Here is a 21104-nt window from a genome sequence, read left to right as displayed (position 1 = left end):
ACTGTAGGGCAAAGCGTCCCTGAAGGTCAGCCTAGAGGTATATTCAGTAATTTATGTGATTTTAATAAAGAAATTGATACATTCTTAATTGCAAATCATCATATGTATATTTTTTATAAGAAATATGTTTGGTTAGTCAATTTAAAAGACATGACTTATGATAAAGAACCAAAATTAATTAAAGATTATTTATATTTTTTACCAAATGATTTTCAAGAAATTTCACATATTTATCAAAGACCTTCAGGCGATGTTTTAATGGTTGTTAAAAATTTATATTATTTAATTGATTTTCCAAGTTTTAATGTTAAAAGTGGATATAACGGTCAATCTATTGAAAATTTAGGAATACCAAAAGGAAAAAGAATTGATGCAATATTTAGAACTTATTCTGGAAAAACATATATATTTTATGATAAAGTCTTGTTCATTGAGTTTGATGAGTGTTTGTTTAGATCAAAGAAAAATGGCCTTATTTCAGAATTATTTGCTGGAATACCTCCAAATATAAGCAGAGCATTCAGATATAGAAATTTATATTTCTTTAAAGATAAAATGTATTATGAATTTGATGATATTTCAAATACACTAGTTAAATCTGATAAATTTGACTTGACAGTTTTTGGATTTAAATGTGGTCTTATCGATCAAATAATAAAACTAATTAATCGTCTGTGATCTATCACATATTTTTAACATCTTCATTTCTTTTTATTGCTCTCTTATTATCGTCAAATTCTACGACTCCGCAGGTCTAAAAGTCATGAACTTCTCTTATAAAATCTTCTGATAATTTTTGGTACTTTAATACCCTTTCCCAATCAACTTTATAAAGGAATTCAAGAATAAAGTCTTCCGATAATTTTGGGTGCTTTGATACCTTTTTCCAATCTATTTTATCTTCAAATTGTTTGTTTTTCAATAATTCGAGCTGCCCCAATTATTATAAAAAAATATTTAATCTTAGAATCAAAATATAAATTGAAAAAAAACTTGTCTAAAAGCCTTGTAAATCAACATTTTTTTAACCGTCTTGAAAACTGGTGTAAATTCTATTGAATTTTATGGGGGGTGATCTATCACTCCCCATTGTTTGCTGAAGTGACTCCATCATAGAAAAACTGAGCAAAAAAGGCAAATTTTAACTTTTTAAGTAGAGAGTTACAATAGGGGTAAAGTGCTTAAAAAACAAAGTATTTCGAAGGGCTTGTGGCCCAATACATTTTTGTTGTGAAGTAGCCCAACAGAAAAACAGGACAAAAGACGAATTTTAAGTGTTTTTAAATGGTAACTTTTTCTTGGCCGAAACCGTATTCACGTTTGATAAAACAGGCTATATTTCTTAAAATTTTGACTTTTTTAAAAAAGGGTGAGTTCGAAAAACCGGGCAAATTCTTTAAAATTTTTATCTTTTCACAAGTTACTTTGAAAACCAGGCTAAAATAATTAAAACGTATTGTGTTCTGAGCAGGCCTACTAGTACAAAATTCAAAACAGGGTAAAATCTTTGAAAACAAGGTAAAATTCCTAATTCTAAATGTTTTTTAAAAGGGAAATTTGTTTGTACGATACCGTATTCACGTTTGATAAAACGGGATATATTTCTTAAAATTTTGACTTTTTTAGAAAAGCGTGAGTTCGAAAAACCGGGCAAATTCTTTAAAAATTTTAACTTTTTAAAAGTTTCGTTAAAAACCAGGCTAAAAAGCATTAAAAATGTGTTGTGTTCTGAGGGGGCCTGTATAGTAGTATTGTAATGTCAAAAAGCAGCAAATAACAGAAAGAACAAGTTTTCTTTCAACAAGATGGGGCTACACCTTACAATGCACAATGCATTTCTCGTAGGTGTCAATTGTGTAATAAAAAAAACGGGATGGCGTATCAACAGTATTTTAATGAAATTAGGTAGTTGTTTTTTCTGATTTGTAATTATTATTGTCTTTTGTTATTAATAATTTCAAAAAAAATGCCGATCTTTTCTGTTATTTGCTGCTTTTTGACATTACATTAACGGTATTCTTTTATTTGACACCATGCACCTAGATTTTATTAACTTTTATTGCTTTTTTTTTTCAATTTTGATAATTTTTTAAAAAATATTTTTGGTAAAAGTAGAACATGTTACACATTTCTGAATCAAGAAAATTAATATCTTCCAAATTATGAAAAAAAAAATGGGTTCCAATTTAAAATAAAAAAGTTGAGTATCGCCCAAAAGAAACTAAGACATTTAGAAAATTTTTAAATTTTTGAAATCGGTTCATAAATAAAAATTCTACAACGCCTGCCGTTTTAAAAAAATTACCCTGTAGAAAAGAGGTTGTTTTTGCAGGTTTTATTATATTAACGTATTAAGTTTATAGTAATAAATATTTAAACTATATCAAGAAAAACGAAAATTTTAAAACAATTAAATAAAAGAAATTATTATGCAGATCATAAATCATAAATTATCTGACCGCCAACTTTGATGCAAATTTTTGCGCTCACAAAAATTCGTTCTTTTTACATTAGTTTTGAGTTAATTGGATTTAAGCAGTGTAAAGTATTTCGTTTGGAATACAAAAAAGTTTAATACTTATAAAGTCATAAGCTACTTGATTGAAAAATTGGTAGCAAAACAAATAAATCGCAACAATTATGATGATACACAGGTCTTCTTAAATTACGAAAAAAAAATTATTTTTTTGTATATTGTTTAATTTGTACATGCTGTAGACCAAAACTTTGCATAAAATTTGAACCGCTCTCAATAGAAAGAATAAAAGTGATATCAAATTGATTGAATTTATTATTACTGGTGTTTAAATAAATCAATTTTGGTTAATTTTTGTCTAAAACTTTTCCCAGACAATTTAAAATTAAACTGTCTATTGATGTGGTTGAGCCGTATCTTTAAAAACATGGAAATAAATTGTTTAATCAGTACATTGAATCAAATTTGGTTGCATACATTTCAAGAAAGACTATTTCCAACATGGCGCCCTTGTTAAAACATCCCCACCACCACCTTTTCACCCTCTAGTAATAATAGTCTCAACTCTCTGACGACAACGCAGATGGAAACAAGTGGAAGTGGCACAAGTGCCGCGACCGGCAACATTGATTTGGCTTCATATGTGCCTGAGTAAAAAATTTTGACATATAAGTTGGCAGCATATTATGCAACAAAATACCCTAAAAACTCTACATTCCTACTAAAGCTTGATTGATAGTAACTGGGCTACTACAAAGCATACCTTTTAGTGTTTATTGGTACTTTTATAAAATGGAGCCAAAGAGTTCCACAGAAAATTTTCCATTGTCACTTAGCTTTTTTTCTATAAATAGTTGTCGATAAACTTGTATGTATGTATCTTAGAACGTTTTGTCAATCATTTACCTACATTTACATAAATAAATAAGTACCTACAATAATTATTAAATATTTAGACAATTATTATACTCATGTCTGAACAGATACAGCCTGGGACACAGAATTTCAAACGACCTGTCATTTAAGTTTCGTACACTCTAATACAGTCTTTATTCACTCATAAACTCATAACCAAACTTTTAATTTTTGACATATTTATCAAAGTGACATAAGTAATTAGACGAGCTAGGTGTCAAATTTTTCTCATTTCAGATTGAAGTAATTGCGGTTTAAACCTTGCTTTGTTGATTCCAGACTGCCGGCATTTTAATAATTGCTTGAAATTTTACGGTGACAGCTTTGAAAGTTTTAAGTATAGACTACAATTAATTTTTTTAAACGTCAGAAAATTATCGTTTAAAATTCTGTGTCCAAAACTGTACATGGATGTGACTGAAATATATCAAGATGGCATAAATCTTTGTTCTTTTGGGTGGTTCCGTGGAAGAGATAGGCAACCAGGTTGGAACCGACAGAATGCCAATAGTGAAGCGTTAAAGTTATATGAGCATCTAAAGTGGTATCGACGCGAGACCAACAAAATGCACGTTGTCTTGTTTGCAACGTTTCATTTAACCGATATCCTCCTGTTGTTGTTATGGAAACGGTAACAGACAATGCAAAAAAGGCATGATGCTTCTGTTGCCCCAATGGCCACAAACGCTCACGGTTTTGTGGTACCTTCCTCGAGCGTGCTTGACTCAACGATGTGGGGGATCCAAGATTCTTAACATAATATGATGGTTGTTGCAAGATATGATGTTTGCTATGTCATATTTAATAACATCTAAAACTAAGGATGTGTTAAGAAACTAACTAACGTTGCGGTTAAGTTATGGTTACCCGTTCCAAAATTATCGGTAACTAGCCAAACTCCTAAAAATTTGGTGATTTTTCCAACGCGGTTTCCTGAAGTCTGGTGTCGGAAACCAAGTCAACCAAGTCACCGGCACAAAATGGTCGGTAACTAGTGGTAATTTGGCAAGTGCGTGAAAACCTTCGGCGGGAAAGCATCATAACCTACTAGTTTGCTACTTCGGGAATGTAAAAATGTGTAAAAAAAATAATAAAATGTTATAGAACTTGAATTATTCATTGTAGGAAGTACAAAATGACCCCATGATACGCTGTGGGCATTGAAAGCTTGAACTGGGATTGCTTTCGGGTATTAACGAAGGCACTATTTTGGCTGAACATGCCTGCTTTGAAAAGTATGAAGAGTTAAGCATCGATGAAGAAAATTATGTGAGAGGCGATAAAATAAAAAAAACTGAACATGAAACTTGGACTGATCAATACATAAAAAAGTTAATCGACGAATATCTTACACATAATGAAAAGTTTATGTCGCCCATGTATAACAAGAAACAAGTGTGGGACATCATAAGCAAGAAGTTGAAAATGAAAGGAATAAATAAACCTGCATCCAAATGTGATGAAAAATGGCGCAATTTGAAAAAACATATGATAAAGTTTTGACTTCGAAAAACACCACAGGCAACAGTAATGTAAGCTGGAAGTGGTTTGAATTATTCCACAACATTTACTTCAAGAATCCCCATTTCAAACCATTATTTACGTTATGCAGTACCTCTTTGAAGCTATCTATTGAGGGAGAAACATCAAATCCGTCCAAAGACGACAATGAAGAAACTCCAAAGAAGAAGAAGAATCGTTTCATGGCTGCAGATCTGGAAATGAATCGTCAAAAGCGTCATGACGAAAAAATGGCCTAAAAAGACAAAATGTTTAAGTTAGTTTAGAATTTCTAATTTCGTTTAAGTGTTAAAATGTTGGATTCTTTACTAGTTTTTGAGTTAGTTTTTAATAGAATAGTTTTTTTACGTCCGTTGAGGTGTGATTACTATGAAGCATTTGCAATAATAAATATTTTGATTTATAATTATACAAAATTTTTATTACTACATATATAACAATACAATTGGTGGTACTGGATGTCTGCCAACACCACGTTCTGGAATGATCCTGTCATCCCTTGCATTTTTGCTCCCAAAAGTAGAAGTACCAAAAATTAAAAACAGGTACCAAAAACTTATTATTACAACACTACATATATATGTTTAAACATGTACATAGTAGCTATGTAAAAAATATTACACTTAAGTATACTTGGCACTACCTGTACTATCGAAACTCAAACAGAATTTTCAAAATTCCCGGTTGATTATACGAACATTAACACCAAACTCTCTATTTTTAGTGAAGTTTAGAATGTTATTTTCACTAAAGACGCTTTTAGTTAAAAATTCGTCAGTCCCTGTTGATGAAACAGCGGGCCGCTTTATAGGAGCCGTTAGCGTAAAAGTGCCTTTTGTTGAAGGCGCTTTTAAGACCCGATTATGAAACGGCCCTTAGTCAGTGCTGAGTTTATCAAGTCGGTGTAATTCTGTGACGCGTCACAGAAAGTTACCATCTCATCATTCGACGAAAGAAGAACCCAAACAAAACCGAACCCTTGGGTCCTGGACCCTCGGAGCGTACAATAAGCAAATACGCTATAAAAAGTATCGTTAATCTAACAAATTTCTTAATTCCTAATCTTACAGAAATGACAACACCAAACATTGATAACGAATTAGTCGACATGGAAGAAGATGATACCTATAAATATCCCCCAAGAAAAAAAAACTCTCCTAACAACTTAAGAAGACCCCCGAAAAACTCATAATTAGCACCAATAAATTTAAACCGCTAAGAAGCAAGAAGCCATCAGATGAATCGGAGGACATCCCACCTCCAAAGAAAACTTCACCTAAGCCGCCACTGCTAATAATACTGCATATGCAACCAGTTAATTGCACTGCTCTAAATGACCAAATTAAAACCAACACCACGAACGGGTTTACAAATTAAGTATACTTGAAACAAAACAACCATCCAAACCTCGAAGTAAGAAAGAAAAACACCATTAACCGAAAACCTCAAAATAAACCAACTCCGAAACTCCCAATGTACTCCGTCGTCATCAGGAATGTAGAACAGGACATCACATCTGATGACATCGTATCCGAATTGTCCACACAAACCTTGGAATTTCAAAAAAATTCTCTCTGTAGAATTAAATCCTGAAAAACCATTGAGCCGTCAAGTCCTCCAGCTCCAACGCCCATCATTTGTCAAAAATGTTTTTAACCCGGACACAGCATGCCTGAATGCCCCAATTCCCAAATCTGCCCCAAATGTCCAAACACGCATGCCCTAAACAAATGTCCTAATCAGAACAATCCAACATGCCCTTTCAGCAAAGGGACACATCCAGCATGGTCCCAAAAATGCCCCAAACTGCGTGACTTTTGTAGAAATGAAGTCACCAAAAAAATCCTAATGATGCCAATCCAAATAACAAACAAACCGGAAACTCTTCGCGACCCCGAAACCGCAGAGAACGACGAAGAACCCATCGTCCGGCCAGTCACTTCCAGACAAATCATCTCCTTCATCACCAAAGTTCTCTTTGATCTTTTCCCTCTGCACCGCCCAAAAATCCTACAGTGCATAGAAGTAACCTCCCTCAAAGTCTTTGACACCTTGACCAAAATTTTCCACTAGGGAAATAAGGTCTACTTTACTTTCTCATACTACTAACACAATCAATATAATAACAATAAGAAGTTACTAAAAAACATAGTTACAAGAACGAATAAAGAGAAAAAAGCCCCTCCAATAATCATTCATGAAAGATGCAAAATCGAAAACATATTTGCAATTATTAACCGAGTCACCGAACATGAAGCTGAAATCAAATTTACACTAAAAAGCACAATAATAATGGCGAAATCCATCGAAGACTTTTAGATCATTAAAATCGCACTATCAAAAAACGATCTAGAATGGCACACTTTTGCCACAAGAGGAAAAAACACATGGTTTCGTAATTTTCGAACAACGAGAACTAATTTGCAAAGGAATCAACGTGGTCAACACATACAGAATGAAAAATACTAAATACCCAACGTATAATAACAGATAACCAAACTAACAACCGTCAGCGAGATCCAGACGAAAGGCCGCACCATCTCTCGGATTTTCGCCGGATGGGAAAAATTGCGGTCAAAATCGGCAATAATACAGTGTCACAAATGTCAAGGCTGGGGACACTCCACAACTCACTGCCAATCAAGACCACGGTGCCTAAAATGCGGTGAATCGTACAACACTAGCAAATGATTAATACAAAAAGATGATGCAAAAACCCAAAACAAAATCATATGCGCAAACTGCCAAGAAAGGTACCTTTCCAATGATATTACCCGCCCAGCAGTATACGAACAAAGAAAAAAGTACATTGAACTAGGACGACAAAAAACACAAAAGCAAACCAAATTTGTCGAAGCGCCATTGACCAAAACCCCACCATCACTCCAATAAACAAGCCAAACCCCAGAACCACCACAGAAAATAACGGTAACGATTTTTTCATACAAATGAAAACAATGCATTCCTTATGCAATACAGTTAATGTAACACGATTAATATGGTAAAAACTCTGAAAGATATTAAGCACCAATAAAAATCAATTTGAAGTTTTCCAAACTGTTTTCGATGTGTTTCGCAATAAACCGTAAATTCATATTAACAACGTGGAACGCTAACGGCGTTCAAAACAAAACAGATGAATTAAAAATGTATCTAGAACAGCAAAAACCGGATAATACTAAATATAACTAAGACAAAACTAATTAAATCTGACAAACTTAAACTACCAAATTACACAATAACAAGGCAAGATAGAAACATAACAGCACAAACGAGAGTCGGAGCATACAACAGACCAATTCATCATTTAAATTCCAAGAACTAAACAAAATCTTTACCATCGATGACAAAATTATTCTTGGAGACGACTTAAACGCAAAGAGCATTAGGTGGAACTGCCCTGCAACGGGTATCAGCGCCTATATTATATTGCCCAAATGTCGATCTGCATTTTTTGGTACAGACGGACGCTAGTGACTTTGGATTAGGCGCGGTATTATCACGAGAAGGTGATTGCGTACATTAGTAGATCGTTAAGGCCCAATGAACGGAAATTTTCTACAACCGAAAAGGAGTGTCTGGCAGTGTTGTGTCATTGAGAAATTCCGACCCTGCCTGGAAGGGTACCATTTTAAGGTAATCACGGACCACTACGCGCTGAAAAGGTTGAATAACCTCAGAAACCCGTCGGGTCGATTAGCTTGTTGGAGTGTTCGACTGCAACAGTACGATTTCGAGGTTGAGCACCGACGTGGTAAAGACCACTAGGTGCCAGACGCATTGTCCCGATCGGTTCCGAAGATCAATGTGTTGAATGCACCTATTGTCGTGGAAAATCCGTGGGTAAAGGGTACGAGAGAACCCGTTAAAGTACGCAAAGTGGAGAGTAGATGCGGAGGGTATGTTACACCGTCGGGTGAAGCTGGAATAACCACTGTCGGGAGACCCCGAAGATAGTTAGAGAATCGTTCCACCAAAATGCCGGCGCCAAGAGATAATCGCTTAAAACCATGATCGACCGCTTTCAGGAGATTGCGGTATTTTTTGCCGAAGATGCGGTGGGACGTAGGCCGCTTTGTGAGATCCTGTCGCACCTGCCTAGCCACAAAGCCAGAGATGAAGGCTCCAGCCGGTCAAATTTGTAGCGGCCGATTATCATCAGACTTTGGCAGATGATTTCTGTAGACATCGTTGGCCCTTTACCAAAATGCACAACCGGTAATACGTGCATTTTGAGCGTACAAGATTACTTCTCTAAATTCATCTTGCTGTTTCCCCTTCGTCGTGCGTTAGCCGATAGAATAGTCAAGATTCTAGAGGATCAGGTTTTTTGTTAATTTGGAGCACCAGAAGTCTTGTTTACAGATAATGGGAAGCAATTTGTTGGTAAAGCCTTACGTCGTCTTACCAGATAATATAACGTCAAATTGGCTTTTAACTCCCTTCTACTACCATCCTCAGAGCAATGGTGTCGAACAGACTCACCGTTCCGTGAACACCATGCTGCGAGCTTTTGTTACGGATACCATCGCCTCTGGGAAGAGAATCTACAAAAAGTCGCATGCACCATCCGAACGTCAAAGCACGAATCAAAACGTGGTTCGTGATGAAGGTTATTGGAAAGACCGCACAACGGTTTTTCAGAAGATGTATATTGATGTTCGAAACCGACTGAATAAGGCTTTTCAGAGAAACCAGCACACCTACAATCTACGCCACCATGATGTACGTTATAACCTTGGAAACTTGGTGTGGCGAAGAAACTTTGCGCTAGCCAATGCCGGTGCTAATGTATCGTCTACAATTCTGCCAGAGTTCGTGGGTCCGTTCAAAATCGGAAAGTGTGTGAATCCTTAGACGTATGGTTTGGCAGATCTTCACGGAAAAGATAGAGGTGTTTAGAATGTCAAGGATTTAAAGGCTGATCCCGGTAATGACTAGTCTTGGAGGTTAGGTGTATTCAGCTGAAGCATGCAGAAATGAGTATCCGGCTAAATTCCCGGGCGATGATATTGAGCAAAAATTTTTAAACGCTCACATTCGAAGAATTTTGTGTAGATTTAAGAACACTGGATTGTCGCGATTTCAAGAACATCAGTTCAATGAAAATTTTGTACATGACCTTGATAAGGCCCATTCTTGAGTATGGCAGTGTGATCTAGTCACTGTTTTGCAAAGTTCACATTGACAGGATTAAGAACGTGCAATATAAATGTTTTAAATTCATTAAATGGAAACTTCCAAGATCTTTATTGTCTGACTATGATATGGCTCTTAGTTATTTAAAACTGCCCAAGCTCGATCTAAGAAGGCAATACATGCGTATTTGTTTCATTTTTAATATTTTAAATAATTATATTGATGCTGAGAATATTATTCATAGGTAATATCTATTTTCACATACCTAGCTAAAGGATTAGATCCATGTCTGTTTTTCATATTAAGATTGAATGAATGTACTATTGCAGTCTTCCAATGATGCAGAAATTGATTTGTTTCGGTATCACTCAGTGGAAGTTTTTAAGTCTAAGACAAAAACAATGTTGTAATGTTATGTTGTGATCTTTTTGGTCATTTGTTAAATGTATGTTTATGTAATGGCTCTTAGTGGCGTCAATAAATTATTATTATTAACAGTTAAGCGTGTCTAAAAGTAAATCATCTGGAAGACCCCAGGTTAGTGAAGAGGTGGAATATTTGAGAGAACGAATAGAACAAAACCCGAAGAAATCTTTGCCCAAACTGCCTTTACAATTTGGCGTACGATTCACCACGTACATCCATAAAAAATTTCATTTGTCCCTCAACTTAGACCAGCTGATTATCCTCGTCGTATTGCTTCTTGTCAATGGTTTCAAAAACATTTGAACGACGACAAATTTCAGGATCGCACATTCTTTCTACTCGTTTATTTAATGTCTTAATCTACTTACATTGTTGCAGATATTATTGTATCTGACCTCCTGGACACCCTCGTCACTTTCCAGCCAACTCCGACACCAACCACCAACTGACTCCCGTCAAGAAGCCGATGAATCGCTTCAAATCACGACGTTGCAATTCCTATTGCTGAATTGCATCACCTGATCGTACGACAGTTCATCGATTTCATTGTCCTTACTTACATTGTGTCCATTGTGTGGTTTTAGTGGACCGAGTGCCCAGATATTTCAATAGTCCCAAAACTTTAGAATTTGGGAAAGTGAAAATCCGCACGCTTTTGAAGAAACACCTTCAGCATGAAAGAAAAGTTGGTGTGTGGTTAGCCGTTTCTTGAAGAAGTTCAAGTTCACTGTCACTCCAGGTCATCGAAAAGATGGGAATAAAAACGCTAATAAACAAGTAGAAAAAATGCCTTTATCGGATTTCCCCTTAGTTTAGCAATAATCGTGAAAGAAAAATGTGAGTTTTACAGTGCCAAATTGTTCAAATTTGGATTTATTTGAGTTAGATGTGCTGAGGCAGAGCCAACTATAGCTTACGAGCCTACCCCTAGCGGCCGGAGACTCGATGTGACAGCAGAGTGGCCGAACGGTTAGCATTGCGGCTGATGGAGATATGAGATCGAGATCTCTTTATTCTTTATTTTAACAAACTTATATATTGCTAATTGTGTTTTGCATGCAATGGCAACTTTTGAGAGGTTTTCTGCATCTGATTATTAAATATTCTTCTCAAAATATTACTGAATTACGTCTTTTTTTGTGACTTTTAGTGGAGTGAACACGAGCAAAAGAGCTTTATTTTTGTGAGAACTTCATAAATTCACATTTTATGGTAGTTCTACTGGTTTCATAAACAGAACGTAGAATTTTTGTTCTGAAAATACTATCTATTCTCTAATCAATTGCTTAAATCAAAGAATACAATTCGGATTATTTTCTTCGATTTTCGCATGACTTCAATGAAACACTGGATAACAAACTTAAAATTTTCGGAATCTGTATTGAAATAAAGACAGCGGCATTAGAATAAAGGAAGTTCTTCTCTGCTAACTCAAAAAGAATCCAGTTCTTGCTTGCACAAAATCGGCATGTGAAACTGTTCAAAGTTGTTGGTTTTTACTAGACTAAATTACTTCAGTTTCTTAATATTTTGGTTTTAAAAGGACTTGGGCGGACTTACTCATTTACTTCATAGGTGCCCTTAGACAACATCAATTCGAACCATTCAGCATGTTTTCTAAAAAAAATTTGATCGATGGAAAACAAGTGTGAATTTATCGTCATATCGAAAAATATGTGGCAACAGCGCTTTAATTTTTACGCTTGGTGAAAATCCAAAAATCACTAACAAAACCAAAACAGAAACAATAACAATAGCGAGTTTCTCGTTAGGAGAATCAAAATCGCACCCAATATCTTTGTTAAGACGTCATTTTGCCATATTAACAATAATTTTAATTGTCTAACTGTTTAATCAGCAATAAGTAGTTCAATGATGTAGTAATAATTGTAAATAGGATAATTTATTGTTGAATAGTTAAAATAAAAACTAGTGTTAAAATCAGAGATTTGGAAAATAATAGATGAGGGGACATGGCTAAAACTATTGGAAACATATCTACGACTTGGTTTACAACTTCGGTCCTTGTCTGTTGCATGCGTTCAATGCCTGCAAAATAGTTCTATCTCTCTTGCAAGGATGGAGAGTTACTGATTGGTCAATTTTAAAATTTGACATCTAGAGTGACAGGATTCGAAACTGTCTGCAATGTGTTGAATTCGCAGAAAATTGAATGTAATACAGTCGTAAGTTGTCTCAAAACTACCAATGTCGCAAGATTCTGTTACAGAAACTGAAGTTAACCGGAAATGTTTGAACTTTGGGGAATCACTTTAAAAAAATGCGGAAAATTAGAAAAATCTAAACGCAAATTAGTGGTGCACCTTTTTTTGCTAGTGTGTAAACAGTTTCAGTGCTTTCGTTTCACCTTCAGTCGCCACAAGAAATGGTACCCAATGACTACATTTGCTTCTCCAAGAATTTATTGGTTTATTTTAAAGCTCTCTATCTCTTTAGTCCATTTGAATCAGTTTTTCTTGGTGGTGTATGGCATTTTGCTACATTTCTAGTGTAAAACTAGAAAGGGCTCCTAGCACAAGTTGTAAACTCAGCTTTTATTTTCATTTACAAGCTTATCATATGTTTTGTAGTAACCTCAAGCATTCTACATATTGGAAAACGGGATGGTGTGTGTAATCTTGTATGCTATCTGAGAATAATACCAACGCCAAAAGTGGTAGGTTTCATCGTCAAATCCCTTTACTAGAGCTATTTTTTTCGTGAATTGTATTGGTGACCTTTATAATTTTACTGAATTGTAGTAAACATTATTTATGATTTCAACAGTTTGCGAACTTCTGAAAAAAACTATGAGGATTAATCCTGAATCATGAATGAATCCTGAGGTCTGAATCAGTGTATGTACATAGTATCATACTTATATGAGGAAATCCATGAAATCTTCAGATAAAAATTAGTAAAACGTCCTGCATTTTCATTAATTTTAAGGTTTTTTTTTGCGATAACATCTATTTCAACGAGGTTTTAATACATTTAATTATTTTTGTAGTGAATCAACTTCGAGAGTTGGGTTATGTCTCGATATAAATAAAGACAATAAAAAAAGTTTAATGGAAGTGTCCATATTATAAATTATGATGAACAAGAAAAAACAGTACGTATAAGTATGCATGTTTCTATTGATTTCTAAACAGAACAAGTTTTGTAAGTTTACTTCGAATCCTTTCTTTTTTGTTTTCTAAATTTCTTGATTTTGCTTCATGGTGAAGTCGAAGATCTAGGTAAACAGTAGCTATCATCTTAATTAATTGGAATTTATGATTATCAATTATATCATGGGCCAAAATATGATTATTCATTGCATTATTTTCGAAAAAGGTATTTGCATGTCTTCTCATTAATTGTACAACTAACGACTCAGTTACGTGGTTCGCAGAAAACAACGACTGAGACTTTTCTTTCACAAGAGTTTCTAAATTTTTACAAATGTTTATTACACTTTTGCTCGGTTTTATTAATCCGCCCCTGTTTTTTAAATTTAATAATAAGCTGTCGGATGTGGTGGCATACAATTCGTTATTGCAAATTTCACATTCAATTTTTGCTGATACTTTCTTTACCACAAATCCACTGATATACTTAATCACTTGATCTAAATATATAGACCCTTCAATTATCTCTGAAAACTGAGCGGAGTCTTCGTCACTGATGTTAAAATGTTCTTCCACAATTTTATCACATGGGCGAATTCTCGTTCCACTTCCAACATTTAGGATCTGTGTGCTTTCGAACTCGCTACAGTTTCCATTTTTTGCAGCCTTAATTTGATTTTTCACCAACAATCTTTTATATGCAGATTGAAATTGTAAAGCTGAAGGATTATTGTTCAATCCCCCTCGACGTCTGATGGCACTAAAAAATAATTCAAGGTGGTCTTGACTTAGTTTATACGTTAAAATGAACTTTAAATTTTTTTTTTTCTATCAACTCATTGTAAAGTAACATCAGGCTCTTCAAACTGGCCACAAATCCAACCAGACAAGTTTTTCTATTTGTTGTTGAAATTAATTTTCCATCGCTGTTTTTTAAGAACATTAAATAGTTAATGAAGCTATCAATATTTTCTTTAAATTGATGAACATTTTTTGAACACAGGCCTCGATTTAGGTCAGTTTTTGCCATAAAGTGTTTTGAATTTAAAATATCGAAAATGTTATTTATCACTAGACAATATTGTGCAGTTCCAGAACAATCCTGAAAATCCTTTAACCCAATCCCTTTGCAAAAGATCATTGCATTACTGACTCTGGCACTTAGGGTTTGCACTGCTAAGGAGACCTTCATTTTCTCATTGGTGTAATTTGTGTGTCGTAAGGTTAATTTAGTTCCAGCCCGTAGACCTTCATTTCTCTGGGTTTCTTCAAGCTTGACAATATGATCCCATTGGATTGTCCTGCCCTCTGAGTCTAATAAAATTCTCTTGTCTGCTAAAAGGTTACGAGCAAGTTTTACCATATGGCATGCGTCGAAAAACTTTGTAATTTGAACGTTATCAATACTAAACCAAGGCCTAAATACATTTTCTGGTACCAAATTGTAGTTACAGCCCAATTTGCTGCACATTCCTACATTAGTACAAGCCCCATCAAATGTGAGCGATCTGCACATAACTCCTGTTTCATGGAGTAGCATCAAACATTCTTTGAGTAGTTTGGCTCTTTCGTGTACTGTAAGACCAGCAATTAAAAAATATCCTAAAGGAATCTTCCAGTAGGAATTTATGGCCACGGCCATGAATACTAATACAGATTTAGCTTTTGATTCTTTTTCATGTTCTGCTCCTTTGCCTATTAAAAAGGAAAAATTGAAATATGTAACTTAACAGCATTAAAATACTGACCCAGGTCAACACATCCGTAATATTTGCCATTTGCATATTGAATGTATTGTCGAATAGACATCTCATCAGTGGTTAAATTAACTATTATTTTTTTCCCCTGCTTCAGTTTTACGCTTTATAGCTGCAAAGCTTTCCTTGGTAAAACCTGGTGCTCCATCCACAACCATATACCAATCGCTGATTGTGTCAGGATGTGGTAAAAGCAGACCAAATTCTTGGCGCACAAAATTATAGGCACTCACGGAATAATAATGCAAGGTTATAGCAAATGTTCTTAATTCAGGTGAGAATTTTGCACTTTTGGCGTACAGTTGTCGCTCTAAAATATTTTTGATGCAATTCGGAGTATTTTTCTAAAAAGTGATCATTTTACAAATGTGATGCGATTGAAAAAAACTTGTATTACTTCAATTGCCACCGAAGCGTCCACTGAGAGAAGTTCTTTTTCCCTTAAAAACTTAAGCAATGAAGTTAACGATAAAATTTCTTTTTTTAATTTCGAATTTTCGCTTTCCAAAGACTTCATTTTTTTTCTTTGGGTTTCAAAAGCACTTTTAATGAATTCCAAACTGCGTTTCGTCCGTGTTGGAGAAGAAAAATTATTTCCAGTTAAATCGCCAATGTAACGCATTCCTGGTGCCATAGATTTACTCGAGCAAGCTGTAGAAATTTAAAATGAATCAATACTCACTCTTCTAAATACACATAAGGTAACAATATATGCATTAGTCTAGAATTTGTTATTACCTGAAGTAGATGGGGCACTTTTTGTTGTATCTTTTAATTGTTCTAGGTTGTTTTCGACTAGAATTATTTTAGAAATTACTCTTATTATTTAATTCAATCATACGTTTATGTACCTGATGAAAAGGAATTAGGTAGAATAGGAATTTCTGGTTTTGAGGATTCATTAAGGTGAGGAATTGCAGACTTTAACAAAAAATTTTTTGTGAGAACATTTTTATCATAATCGGTATCTTCAAAGTGTCGTGAACATATATAAGATGATCCTGTTACTTTTTTCGAATCTATCTTACAAGCGTCAATCCATAACTTTTTTTTAAGATTATCTCTTGGAAATCTAAAAGGTGTAAAAGTTAAAACTTAATAAAATTATGCACAACTTTATTACTTATGAAAATTTAGGGTAAAATCTTTTGAATTTGTTTGGCAAACAATGCAAACGACGTAACTCTTGCTCATTTTTAAAAAATATAAACCAGAAACCAGAAACTTGTTGAACCAACAGAACGAATAGCTTTATAAACCGAAATCCAAATAATAAAACACAACACAACGAAAGAACTTTGCAACGAATAAATCAATTAAATGCACCAGGGATAAAAGCTAAAACGTTTTAATTCACACAATGTCGCCGTGAAAGAACTTTGACTATGACAAATTTAATTTGACGTTCGAATTTGCCGCCAATTCGAGTTACGATGTACGTAATGATGCTTGATTGGCTCCATCCTGCCGAGAGAGACAATACGGCACATGCCTATCAGCGATCAAAATTCTATATGGTAACCGGATCTATTATTTTCCAAATCTCTGGTTAAAATAACATACATCGAGAGCGGTTGATTGTCTCATTCATCTACCCTCTACTCCTATACTTCCTCAAACATGGTACTTCGAGCCTAAAAATTTACCAAAGTCCACAAGTCGACGACCTTTTTCTTTTGCATTCTTTACAAATTTGTGTTCAATTTTTCCGTGTCGCGTCTCATTAACTTTCGCGTCTTCAGTACCGGAAGTGTATACTCCAACAGTGTATCAGTTGTTAACTTGAGTAACCAAACGCTTAAGAAATTTCGCGTGTCGGACTGTTTGTCGTCCGTCACCGTCGCGCATCCTTTAAATTACCTTCGCGTCCAAGTGCCAAAAATAACTAGTGTGTGGACAAGTCAAACCACAAGAATTTCAACAATTTAACCATTATTTCCAAACTGTGAAGTGCAAGAACCGTCATGGATACATGCAAAGAATTCGTCAAGGCCCAAGAAAAGCTGCACGAATCAATAAAAAAAAGTCCACACCAACATGAGAAAGGACTCCAGTGCACGTAAAACCACAGAATATCTGGACGAGCGTTAAGATAAAATACAAAAACTCTGGGACAAAGTGAGTCGTAACAAGGATAAATTGTAACTTTTTATAACAGTGCTCAAGCCAACTGTGAACCAGGATTACTTTAAAAATAACGTGCACGAAACGATAGAAGACATACAGGTAACCTCAATACATTGCCCAAAAACGAAGTGCTCAATCAAAAACAACAGCAAACTGCAACTCCTTTGAATCAAGAATTAAAGCTGAGGAAGGAACAAAAAATCAGAACAAGAAATTTGTTGAAAACTTTCTCTTTACGTATTTTATGGGGTTTTACCGTAAGGGTTTCACCCCCACCAACCCTCTTCAAGGGCTGGCGTCCAGGCCATTCTTTTAGTACAGTCAAAAGAGTCTTACAGCAACAGTGAGACGAATAAGACCATTCTTAGAACAGTAGAGTGAGCCATGTACAAACCGTAAGAAATATATACACTAACAAACAAAGTAGTGCATTTTTTTTCTCCGGGAAATCACCCTGGGCCAACCCATTATCGCCACAGAAGTACCGGAAAGGCGCGACAACGAATCGCGGTGATCACGAAACATTTGTCTCTTCGAGCCGGATCGTATCCGGATTACGTAATAAACTAGTGCTGTGTCGACGACTCCAATCATCGAGGCTTAGTCAAGTCCAGGTGCGCCTCCAGGTCCAGATCCAAGAAGTTCCGGTTCAGGTCCCGGTCCATTGGTCGCATTCCGGCAAGTCCTCTCTAGTGTAGACACATTGCATCACATACTCAAAGGTCAGCAAAATGATTGAAGAGGAAGTAAAAGAATTAACAATACGCCGCGGTCAGATTAAGACAAAGGTTACCCGCATTAAAACGTTTGTAGAAAGGTTCGAAGATAGGGACGATTCGTTCCAGATAAAATGGCGGCTATACTTTTTGTGTCAGGCCTTCAGCGACTTCGATAAAATTCAAAATAAAATCGAACTATTGGATACCTCCGATAAACAAGTCAAAGAGCGCGGTGACTTTGAGTTGATCGTTAACAATTTAGAGGCGAAGATACAACGATTCATTCAATCGCAACTGCCAATTCCGGGTCGCAATAACCCGACGACGAATACAAACCGCAGGCAATACGGAACCTCGCGTGGTAAACCCCGTAAAATATTGCCCACCTTGGAGTTACCCAAGTTCTACGGTAGCTACTTGCAATGGACGTCGTTTTATGATACCTTCAATTCGTTAATTCATCAAATCTAATTATACAAGACAATCGAGCCGAACCGATATTTTCCTCGTGCCGATAATTACGGGAAAGCTTGACTTTATCACGAAACGTGATTGGGAATCAATTGCTTCACTTTTTGGAACGAAAAACTGCTACTGGAGGCACTTAATGCTTCACATGAGACGCCGACCAAGATTAAAGATAAGGAGAGTAAAAAACAAAACATAAAGCCAAAAATTAATTTTGCCACTACCAGGGCGCCAACCGCCCACGGCGCCAAGGCGAGTCCGCCACGTTTTGCGTTTTTTCTGTGCAACGGAACGCATCCCTTGTACCGTTGGACGCAGTTTTTAGCGTTGCCCATTCCGCAACGCATTAGCAAAATTCGGGCATTGAAGTTTTGTCAAAATTGCTTCAAAAGAGGTCACACACTGGACCAATGTCGATCGGCAAAGTGTAGAAGTTGCGAGTAACCCCATAATTCGTTGCTCCATGTGGAATTTTTTGGATTGTGTTGTGTGGATCAATGTTTTCTGGTTTCAAATAAATTTGGGTATGAAAGATTCTAAATCTTGCAACTAATATTCCAAAAGTATTTTCAACAATTCGTCTTGCTCGCGCTAGACGGTAGTTATAAATCCTCTCCACTCCTCCATCCGATATTCTACCGTTTGCTCCTACATCTACGCAGATAAATTCGTAGTTTGCATTTACAATGGCCATTAATACAACGCTGAAGTACCCTTTGTAGTTATAATAATAAGATCCACTGTTGGCTGATTTAACTATCCGTATGTGTTTTCCGTCAATCGCTCCTCCGCAATTAAGAAAATTCCACAAATTTTCAAACTCACTGGCAACTTACTGCCATTTTTCTTCAGAATTTGGTAACTAAAACAGCAATATATTAATTGGCTAGTTTAATATTATAGGACGAAACGCAGAGTACGTCAGCAGGTCAAAGTGATATTTTAGTAGAAGAAGTAGAAGAACGAGAACTTAAAACTGAGCCTACAAATAAGAGACCCAAGACTAACAGAAATTCTAAAAAAATATGATCGCGGAAAACTCCGAAATATATCGAAAAGCTTTAAAAACATAAGTAAAGAAGAGGATGAATATGACCATTTGGGGCCAACATTGCTGCAAAATTGCGCAAGATGGAAGAAACTCAGAGAATTTATTGCGAAAATATTATTAATACAGCTTGTTATACAGGGTCCGGCAACACTTGTGTCCACCCCCAAAATCATCTTTAATTTTAAAGATAAAATTTTCAAAATTTGCATACGCTCACAGTTAACAAAACTCTAAAAGCTGACGCAAAAATTTGTTTTTTATCACTGATAGTTTTGGCGTCGCGACGCCTTAACAATGTAATTTTTAGGTAATTGTGAGGGTTTGTGATATCAACCCCTAATTTATTTTTTTTTCAATACAAATATGTTTAAAATATCTCAGTTGTTATTTTAAATTCAATGCAAATTGTCTTCAAAATTTGAGAAAAAATGCTGTTTTATCAAGTTAGTTTCCAATTTCATTATGTCAAAACTGCTAACTACGTTTACACCCATCTGTCAACATCTTTTGTCACAAATGACATCTATCTTTTGGCTCGCTTTAGATTGTAACAAAAGTCTTACTTGGTGAAATTGTCGCTTTGTCAATGTTAATTAACGATTTCTGGTGTCCATAAAGTGCAACATGCCAGTGTTAATCAAAATTAACCTTTATAAAATGAATGAAGTGACTTGTGAAATTTTGGTGTAAACGTAGTTTGCCACTGCGCCGTCATAATTTTGAAAACTAACTTGATAAAGCAGCGTTTTTTTCTCAAATTTTAAACACAATTTGTATTTGATTTAAAACAAAAACTCAAATATTTGTGTTACAGTTATGTCGAAAAAAAATTTGAATTCGCGAATATTTTTGCAAAAACTCAAAAATCGCGTAAAATTATACTTCTTGGGCGTCGCGACGCCAAACAAACCGTGGTAAAAAACAAATTTTTTTGTCAGCTTCTAGAGCTTCGTCAACTGTGAGCGTATGCAAATTTTGAAAATTTTGTCATTAAAATTAAAGGCGATTTTGGGGGTGGACACAAGTGTTGCCGGACCCTGTATATTGTGTGATTCATTAAATTTTCATTCGCAGTTGGCTTTGAGAAAAAAATTCATGTCGTAACTAACACCATTACAGTAGTTTCGACTCAATATTTGCGAGATTTGCTAGTTGTCGAACAAGAAGTCAACGCACGTCCAAAATACACGGCCTACCCTGAATGGAAATTTAATGAATCACACGATAGTATTACTAGGTAAACTAAATGAAAACACAAGGCTCTATGAGGAAGCGAACGAAGGCTGTGTTTGCATCAACTGTGCATTATTCTAATCAATATACAGTCGACTCTCGCTAATTCGAAGTTGGCGGGACCAGTAAAAAAATTGCGAATTACCCAGAGTTTCGAAT

The 21104-nt window shown here is 35.4% G+C and overlaps 2 protein-coding genes across 2 annotated transcripts; both read right to left on the bottom strand.

Annotated features, from left to right (window-relative positions):
* Positions 1–15682: 15682 nt before the first annotated feature.
* LOC148166048 (uncharacterized) lies at positions 15683–16844 on the bottom strand. Its single transcript, XM_088049489.1, has one exon. The coding sequence runs from the start codon at positions 15979–15981 to the stop codon at positions 15703–15705; it is 279 nt and encodes a 92-aa protein (XP_087905615.1). The 5' UTR covers positions 15982–16844; the 3' UTR covers positions 15683–15702.
* Positions 16845–19046: 2202 nt separating this feature from the next.
* LOC148166047 (uncharacterized) lies at positions 19047–19773 on the bottom strand. The gene is made up of 3 exons (XM_088049457.1): positions 19731–19773; positions 19582–19630; positions 19047–19485 (listed from the first exon to the last, which is right to left on the bottom strand). Exons 1-3 carry the CDS (start codon positions 19771–19773, stop codon positions 19047–19049), a joined length of 531 nt encoding a protein of 176 aa, XP_087905583.1.
* Between the last annotated feature and the right edge of the window lie 1331 nt (positions 19774–21104).

This window comes from Gnatocerus cornutus, unplaced genomic scaffold (assembly GCF_029298725.1).
Source record: "Gnatocerus cornutus isolate USDA-ARS CGAHR unplaced genomic scaffold, icGnaCorn1.1 ctg00000033.1, whole genome shotgun sequence".
Lineage (NCBI taxonomy): Eukaryota > Metazoa > Arthropoda > Insecta > Coleoptera > Tenebrionidae > Gnatocerus > Gnatocerus cornutus.
The sequence above is the reverse complement of the archived record's forward strand: the minus strand, read 5'-3'. Positions and strand labels throughout refer to the sequence as shown.

Coding starts and splice junctions, on each gene's coding strand:
- LOC148166048 (XM_088049489.1), bottom strand. CDS start 15,981: ATGGCACCAGGAATGCGTTACATTGGCGATTTAACTGGAAATAATTTT.
- LOC148166047 (XM_088049457.1), bottom strand. CDS start 19,773: ATGTTGGCCCCAAATGGTCATATTCATCCTCTTCTTTACTTAT. Junction 19,631..19,730: donor TCATCCTCTTCTTTACTTAT/GTTTTTAAAGCT, acceptor CTCAGTTTTAAG/TTCTCGTTCTTCTACTTCTT. Junction 19,486..19,581: donor TATCACTTTGACCTGCTGAC/GTACTCTGCGTT, acceptor GTAAGTTGCCAG/TGAGTTTGAAAATTTGTGGA.